We start from the raw sequence: 9,655 nt of genomic DNA on the forward strand, positions 1-9,655 counted from the left end.
GTATTCAGGAAGTAAATAAAGCAGGCTTTCTCAAAAAAGTTTGGGTTTTTTACGCATGAATTGGAAATAATTTGAGTGGATTTAAAATGTTTTGCGTACCCTTTGTAAAGCCCATTGATAAAATTTGTTGCATGTTTAGCAATTTTTATTATGTGAAATATGCAAATACGCAGCTGTCCAAGGGCGCTAACCTGCCTGATTGTTCATGATTGTTCATATCAGTTTGGGTAAATATATCCTTCATCTACTCGTCAACTGGATGTTAAACTAAGAAGGTACCTTTCTTAGAAAAAGAGAACTTCTATCATGAACAAGAACAAGGGCAGAAACACCAAAGCTTGTCTGTTCAATTTCGTAAACAAGGGGCATAACTCGACTCTTATTACAGCAAGAGTGATGGTCCTTCATAGCACATGTGCACTATCAAGCTAGTAATACACATGTATGTATACAAAGTTTCATATGACTTTCTTGAATGACTTTTATGCCCAACATTTAATCTTTAGCCTATCATCTTTATGACCATAATTAGACTTTTCTGTCTGAAAAAAACAGACTGAGCTAAAAATGAACAGAGCACTGCAAGGTGTTAATATTAATTTTGATTTACAATATCTCTGAAAGCTAGGAAAAGCTGGTAAGGATCAGCGATATAGCCATGTCTTGATCCAGTGTATCCATGTTTTGATCCTGTAACCTGTTCTATCTATGTTCCATCACCTTCGGGAGTGTGTGAACAACTATTTGGGGAGACCACATCTCAAGGTAGGTACATTGTTAACTGTCAGATATAACACAATCAATCTTGCCAGGAATCCCTCTATTTCGCCACTTAGTGCTACCAGGCTTGTAAGACATGTTATGATTCTAGACATTTATTTTATTGACTGCATACCTGTCTGGGTTCTTTATCTATGGTGAGTTTATATCACTAACAAATTTCTGCTGTTATAGCAGAAATGAATATAAAACGGAATGATATTTTGTTATGTCACTTATTAAAAACAAGCAGCATTCACCTTTAGATAACATGACAGACCAAAAACAAAGTTACAAGTTGGTTAGATTGGTCGAAATTAACACAAGCCCATAAGCCATGCACTGGTAAAATGGTATCCTGGCAGCTTGCTCGAATTCTGGCTTTTATATAGCTGGGCTTGATGATTTTTATTCCAAGCACAAGTATAAGAGTTTGGGCTTGTTCACTGAACAGTCAAGGGTTTATGAAAAATAGCAGATTTGTCTGTGAGGGATATTGTATCACTTACAGTACTGAAGCCATATGCAACTGTTTAACAGCCATATACTACATGTAGCCATGAAAACCTTGAAGCAGTCTGTCCTCAGTCAAAGACGCTTCTATATCTGAGAAAAGCAATGTTTTGCCACACAGATTCCAAGAGATAATTGGAATGTTCTACTCCACCCTCTCATTGCTCAAGTAGACCTGGCTGCCAAGAAATACAGCGTTCTTGGCTCAATTTTCTGCAAAGTATCTTCAGGATCTTATAATATTGTCTATATTATTGTATCATGTCTTTTCTGGGATTACAATTATGATGTCAGATAAACTAGTTACAACATCCATTAATAGTGGACTTTTCACTTTTGAATGATTTATTTTTCTTTAAACTTTTTCTAAGATCTGAAATGTTTACGGCAGCATTTCACGTAATAATTTCTGAAATTATCATTAGTTTATTTTTATTAATTCAAAAAAGTTAATCTTATTAAGAAGAGTTTTATGGTTCACAATGCGAGATATAAATTCTAATAAAAAATAAGGCCAGTTGCATAAAACACCCACCTCTCCTTCTGACGAAGGCACGACATCAGAGTATTTGGAAACACAGATAACATCCGTCAGATTCCGGAAAGGTCCTGTTGCTACTCCAGGGAACGACTTGGCACAATCATAAGCAAAATACCTATAAATTTTCCAAGAATTGCCAAAATCGAATGATCGCTCTACATACAACGCCTTTGGTCTAAATGTCTTGAAAGTCATAATTAAATGAGTAAAGTGAAATTCCGCCTCTAAGTCAAGCTGAATGTACACATGTTGAACACCGTTTTCCGCCTGCCACCACTTAAATTTCCTCTCTCGAAAAGAGGACACTATATTTTCAATCCTATGGCTGTTTGGAGCTGACTGCGACCAAACATTTCGGGAGTCACACAGAAAACACTTTTTCTCGTCATCCAAATGACTGACAATGCAGTACCGCTCGGGTCGGTCAATACCACAAGTTGAATTTGCCGTGAGGTTGCTTTCTCGTCCAATAAGCAGGTCACCGGTAGCGGGGTAACAACTCCCCTGCTCACACTGGGGCTGGCGACGGTAGTCATACTCCTGGCCCGAGGTCACTGAAACAAGTGTTAAACAGTTGATATAAAAGCACAATTATTTAGCCAGATATACATGTATGGGAAATGGACTTATTTTTCTTAAAACACATTTAACTATTGTCTTTGTCTTTAACAACCAGAACTACAATCTTTGCCTTATATGAGAGGGTCGCAACAAATAAGCTAATACAATTTCCATTTTAAGTGACATTGTATAGATGTAATTGTAATTTGGAAGAGAAAATCATTTTCTTAAAACCATGATCAATAATCGCCAACTATGCAAGCGTTCAGTTTCAAACAATACTCTATCAAAGTTTAATTGCTAACATTAAACACTTAAGCATAAAAAACACCATTAGTTTTAAATAAGTGGCATTTGCAGTACAACTACAAGCTTTAATTCAGCATATATTATACTCCGTACACTTAATCTACTATAAGACTGCCGTCCTTCAAAGAGCAGATTTCAGGTACAACTGTAGTTTTGACATTTCAAAAATCTTTTTCTGCCATGAAAATTTTCTGGTTTTTACATTTTATCATGCTGAACATTGACAACTACATGAAGCACAGCTATACGAAGAAAATACCCCAAAATTTCTATACAACGAGGCCCTTTTATGACGTTTTTGACACTTTAGGCAGAATTTTCTCAAGTTCCTACGCACTTCTACTTGAATTATAACATTACAATGTGAGCACTTCTTATTGAATTATAACATTACAATGTGAGCACTTCTTATTGAATTATAACATTTCAATGTGAAGATAAATGGACATTCTCTGTTATATAACTGGGACAGCCAACATAACAGATTGTGAATAAAACATTTAAACTCAGAAAAACAGCCTTAAAACTGAACATGTAAACTATGCAAATTGAAAATATCTCAAGTGACGTCCATAAATTAAACAAGGCCTACAAATTGTACCTATGGAGTACAATCTTTATTTCTCCGAGTGTGTACATAAATGCTATCCATAAATACCTAGTTATCAAACTAAGCATTGGAGTTTTCATCCCCTATGCATGACTTTCAACTAAATATCCTTGAATGAATGAAAGATTTACTCATTCAATAAGTTTTATGATTTTAGTAAAGAAATAAAATGGGCTTGAAAGAGATGGTTTTCACTCATTATAGAACCACATGATAAGGCATAAGACACAACTTTTGCGGTTAGAATTGTGTTAATCCAAATGATGTTTAGTCCAATAAAATTATGGTCCATTACATTGCAATTTGCTACAACTCTTGTCTCATTCAGAGCCCTGTAAACAGGCAAGTGAATTATATATTATCATTAAATACAGAAACTGATAGTTATACAATTTGTGTCATCCAAATACAGCACTGTTCTACTCTGTCAATTTGACGTAACATATTGCCATTTATTGAAAATTAAACGAGTATATATAATAAAAGTTTTGATTCCATATTGTATAACTGGGTTATCAACTGGGATATTTCTTAAGGCTCTAATAATTAGGGTCACAAGGACTAGTTTCTTCCAAATTTACAAGAAAACCTGAGCAGTGATGTTGGCTCCGAAGTTTACCAAAACAAGTATAAGAGGAAAGAGTGTTCAAGTTTATAATTCAACATTTCTGTATGGAATAAAAAAGTGATTTTAGAAACCTTAAGTTGATTAAGAAATGTTAAAATGAAAAGACATGAAATGAACCAGAAATTCATGCCCACCATGTGAAAATGACTGAGCCTGAAGTGTACGACTGGTCACTTGATTAATGAGATTTTGATTGATGTTAATTTACACCAAGGCCTCAGGTAAATACCCTTTATGGAGTCAATTTACCTACCACACTCAAATAAATATAAACCATATGACCATAAATTCAGCTTGAAAAGTGCTACCATCTTTACACTCAAGCCATTTCCTTACTTTAGTAGAAACCTGAGAGTTTTTACGATCTTTTACGATCATGATTGAAAAACTCATACTGGAATCACATTTGGGGTTTAAAAAAATAGCCAGGGTGCTGCAGAAGAGGAACAGGGTGCTAAGGGTGATTTAAGGGCACATAGTAGCAGGCTGTGAAGAACTTGAACATTATGAATTTGTCAGGAAAAGTTAGAAATTGACTTCAATTGAAGTAAGGTTTGGTTTGAACTCCCAAATAATAAGTTGATATGTGTTTGTAATCATTATACGAGTTTAAATCAAACTCAAAGAAATACTTCATTATCTCAGGCTTTTTATTCTATGAAGGCAGAAGGGTAGATTTGCGGGGGTTCCTGAAGACGGAAGGGTGCTTTCAAAAAAGGAGAGGGTGCAGCACCCTTCCATTACTCTTAAGTTAAAACCCAACCCATATCAAAGTTCTTTAAATAAAAGAAATACCTGCTTGATAAGCACTATCGCTAACACTAACCATCAGTTTGAGAAATGGGGTGTGTAAGTGCACTGTAACCTCTGAACTAATTGACCTCATCAAGCATCTTCAAGCATTAATTATATTCCCAGAAAATTCTCTGAGAACTCTCCATCATAGTGGATACATGTACATGAATATACATGTATGCTGTACCAGGCAAGATTCCAGCATGAGTTAGAAGGCAAGGTGGGGAGGCCTAAATTAATTATAGAAACATTGAAAAACACCCTGCTGCAGAGGCAGTCTCTGATTTCATACATGAGCTACATAGGTAACACAACTCAACATAAACAGCCAGCTTGGGCTTATCAGATCTGTAATCAACTGGAAATTCTGGATAACTTGAGTTTACACAGTTTATACCAGGAAGTGTAGGCCACACTTGTAAGCATATACAGATGTTCTTGGAACTGCAGCACTACACGTATGCTGCATAAACTTTGTAACACCTCAAAGACAAAGAATTTACAAAAATAATGCACAAGGGAAATACACAGTGAAAGATCATCTCAAGCTGCACTCTAAAAGATTGACCCTTTTGACAACTTCTTATTTTCTTGTCTTGGAATGAGCCAAAGTTTACTTAACCATCTAAAAACCGGTGATATAAGACTGCTGATAAAAGTTCAGATCGCAGTTTTTAATATTTAGGTCAATTTGTGAGATTGCACCTTTAAAGGTTGTTATGCAATACATCTTTATTAATGATGTATGTTCTTCTATCTGTCCTATGAGTATCATGTAACATACATGTAAATCACACATTTCTGTTGATAAATATAAAGCATGGCCAGGTTTTGAAGATTTTCATACAAGTGGTTAATAAATCCCAATGGAACGATTTTACAGTGACTTTATGAAACCCGAAACGAAGTTCAACATTAAAAAAGCTGAGACAAAACAAATACTACTGAACAAAGTGCCAAAATGTTTTAACAGAGAACAACCATTATGTTTAAGATACGGGTCTACGATAACTTCATTAGCATAATACTGTCAAAAGGAAAATGTCAAACACTTCACATAAATCAAGACTATTTTATCACAAAAATCTTCAACGCCAAAGAAGGTGTGAAAATCTATTTTTCAGCCAATAACCCCCTTTCAAGTGATAATCGTATGAAACACATAAAATAGACCTTTAATTCACTTATTTCACACTCACTGGATTTACTTTCATGCTAATCTACCAGAAAACAAGACTTTTCTATTTCTCTATGGGACACCATCAGAATAAAACGTTCAGACGTTGAATTTCAGCCAATACTAACTATTTATACATATATGCACTTCCCCTACCTTAATCTATTAACAATATAAAAGCTTCTCAAAAGAAATATTTTCATTTATATTCATAAATTCATTACAGTCTACCATGTCAAAAATGAAATGTTATACGATTTATCCTTGGTTGAATTGCCAGGCCACTTGACACAAAAATCTCCAGCTGATGTAAAATATCTTTTCTGTGTTCATATTTCACGTTGAATGATGGAGCTATGTTCAGAATCTAGTATTTCCCTTTTTGGGTTTCAGGTATTATTTATTAGTCTGTATTGTTGTATTATTTTGGGTCGTTTTACACAGATGTGAAAACAGAGCTGAATGAGGGCAGCCTAAGAGAAATGGTTCAATTAACATACTGAATTATAGGTTTCAATTAACATACTGAATTATAAGTTTCAATTAACATATTTTATTTTCTACCGACACGCAACTTCACATTGGTTGCTTATAAGCTTTTAAAACTTATTAAAACTGACTGATATAAGTATATTCTTATCATATTTAATGTTTAACTCTATAGTTTAAAATGAAATTGACTTGTTATATTGGCACACCATAAGATATCCTTTACTAGTTAACCTGGGACCTTGTTGAAAATGTTCAGCTTGAAAAACTTTTCTCTCAGACTTTTGACAGATGTTTCTCATACCCTTTACCAAAACATGACTGGAAAGTTCATGTTTCTAAATGCACTTGTTTGTACATCAAATAACATTCAGTACAGTTCTGTTACACTTTGTGAAACTTAAAACAGTATGTGAAACTTAAAACAGTATGTGAAACTTAAAACAGTATCATAACATACTATCAAAATGACAAAAGGCTAAGATAGGTCACCTTAATGGTCAAGATACCTAATATATTCTACATTTATGGTCAAGGTACCCTATAATACATTTATGGTCAAGAAACTCTATGGAATCAAACCAAAAGAAATATATATATTATAATATATATATATATATATGTAGATATTATTAGATATATATTATAAATATTATGGTCGGAAGGCTACCCCTGATTCATGTGGCGTACTTCCTACTTGTGCCCGGCCTTTGAATTTAAGTACTTTCTTACATAAGCAAAGTACATGTATGTTCATAAAACCAGACCGACTATAACATCAATATTATTGAAGATAAAGCCAGTGGACACGCCATAAAGAAATATTTTCCAGTTGTAACACCTCTTAATGGACCAAATGTTGGTGTTTGTTTTCTTACCTTGAAACACTGTAAAAACTATCAGCAGTAATCCTATATGCAGGACTTCCATTTTGGCAGTTATGAAGCAGATTATTTACTTTATCTTCCCAGTTAATCTTGCCAGTCTGCACACTAACTAATCTCCTCCAATATCTTGCTTGACTGGATAATCTAAGTTTATTCACAGTTCTGCAGTACCAACCACCGGCATTTTAATTGTAGGCTGGCAGCATGTGGCCCTGAAAAATAGACGAGAGCTTAGATTTATTAAAATATATTTGAATATAGGTGTAAATCTTATGAAAGTAATATCAGATTACCTATGCAACATTGTCAATTTATGTTTACACACAATTGTAAAACCCTTTTCACAGTTTATCTCTGTCAGTCTTTTGTGGTTGCAGTGTGGGTTCTAGGAATTCTTAACTGGTGGGGGAAGGGGGCAGACACAAGCTTCAAACTCCCTTAAATCTTTTCTTTCATGTATTGTATAAATTGAACACTATAACAACATGGATATCAATTCCCCAAAACACATGTAAATGCAGTTAAATATTACTTACACTTGTTGTTAAGTCTGTTTAAAGCATTCAATAAACACAAGAACTAGATTCAGTAGGTAAATCTCATATTCTGACCTCAATTCTGGGCCATATTTCAGTATAAAATTTTGTAAGATATTGAAAAACCAGACACACTTTACAGAACCTGTAGAGGAAACAGCAATGTTCTCTACAACCTTTGGATATCACATACCTTTCAATTACCTGTGTTTTAAAGACCTCCAACATTTTTTAACAAGAGGGCAATTGTCGCAAAATATGCTGGCCCTATTTTTAGGACAGCCACCAAATTGGTTGTATGTTATCCATAGAGAGAGCAGAGCGCACTGTATATGCTGTTTTGGCAAATTCAAGGGTTGTAACTCTGGGTGACCAAGGCAAAGCCGAAGAGATATTCTGAACGTAAGCCTTTTATGTAAATTTGGAGATAGCCAGGCAAAAACTTCTAATGTAATATATTGGACAAGACAAAGTTTAGGTAATTACCATAAGTAAAGGGTGATAACTCTCCAATGACTCAAATGATATGGCTATTTATTCAATTTGTCCAAGAAACTAGGCCCATACACATTCTGACCAAATTTTGTTATAACTGGACAAAGCCTTTTAAAGGTATTGATCTGACAAGACCAATTTCAGGTGTTTTCATCTCATTAAAGGGCGATAACTCTCAACAGAAGTATTAAAGTTAACTAATACTTCAATTTCGTAACAAATAACTTTTAATATTTGTTTCGCATGAATTATCATATAACTTAATCCATGTCAATTTTGTTTTATATTTTACTAAATACCTTCACTTGCACGCATATACTTTTTCATCTTTAATTTCAAATTATTCCCTCTTATACATTTAAATTAAACAAGTTCCACATTTCATAATTAATGTTATGCATATAACTGTATTCAAACAATGTTATAACTTTAACAAGTTTTGATTTATTTTATTACATAATGATGAATCTTATCATATTTCCAGCTATTAACGATAAACATCTCCAAAAAACACGCAACAATCCACAGCTTGTGCTTATTAGTTACCAATTGTCTCATAGCTTTATCCTACCAACACTAACTTTTTAGCTGATTCTTCAATGTTCTTAGCACTCTGCCAGTTCCGTTTATAGTTTATGCTGAAAATTGTTTACTGCTACTGAGATATCTATCATATTTCAATTAAGCAACATTTGCTAAACAACAAAAATCTGACATAATTCTAAAACGTAACAAAAGCATGAGTTTAAAAGAGTAGAAATAGTAGCATAATCATTACCTAACCAGATCTTCCGATTAAAAATGCCTCGAGCAAGGGAATTCCAACACACCACAAACTTAGCAAACTTTCCACACCTTTGTAATCAACACAGACAGAACAGCCTACTTCCTCCCATCGATATTGTTCTATTACTTTTATTCCGGTTGTGCACTGATTTAATTTAAAGAAAAACTGATATTGTGTAATTTTAAATTTTCAGTATCATGTATTTTAGTAAAAATATATAAACCATGGCTAAACTCTATCGGCGAAAACAGGCCTGCCTATCAGACGATTCCAGTGAGTACAATCGTTGTAACAGCTTCTCTAATAATAACAAACAAGTAAATGGTTAAACACAACCAGAAAATATAACCTAAACAAACGTGGCAGGTCCTGTATCGACTATAGATGGGATTGTTTTTGTTTTTTTTTGCATATATAAATTCGCATTCATAGGCAGATTTCTGTCACCAATTTGATCGAATGACTATGAATACTGGGAATAAGACAATTGAGGCTGAAACCCCGTTTCTTGGTATGCGATCTTCAGGGGCTGGGTGCTCAAGACCGAACAGGGTGGAACGTGTGACAC

The 9,655-nt window shown here is 34.2% G+C and overlaps 1 protein-coding gene across 1 annotated transcript in view; it reads right to left on the reverse strand.

Moving 5' to 3' along the window:
• Nucleotides 1-9,287, reverse strand: part of LOC128217233 (laminin subunit beta-1-like) — a 46,537-nt gene extending 37,250 nt beyond the window's left edge. The window contains exons 1-3 of the mRNA XM_052924213.1: nt 9,079-9,287; nt 7,261-7,481; nt 1,808-2,367 (exon numbers count right to left, since the gene is read on the reverse strand). Of these exons, the coding sequence (XP_052780173.1) occupies nt 1,808-2,367; nt 7,261-7,312 (612 nt within the window). The 5' untranslated portion in view covers nt 7,313-7,481; nt 9,079-9,287. The remainder of the gene's footprint in view (nt 1-1,807; nt 2,368-7,260; nt 7,482-9,078) is intronic.
• Between the last annotated feature and the right edge of the window lie 368 nt (nt 9,288-9,655).

Source organism: Mya arenaria, chromosome 14 (genome assembly GCF_026914265.1).
Source record: "Mya arenaria isolate MELC-2E11 chromosome 14, ASM2691426v1".
Lineage (NCBI taxonomy): Eukaryota > Metazoa > Mollusca > Bivalvia > Myida > Myidae > Mya > Mya arenaria.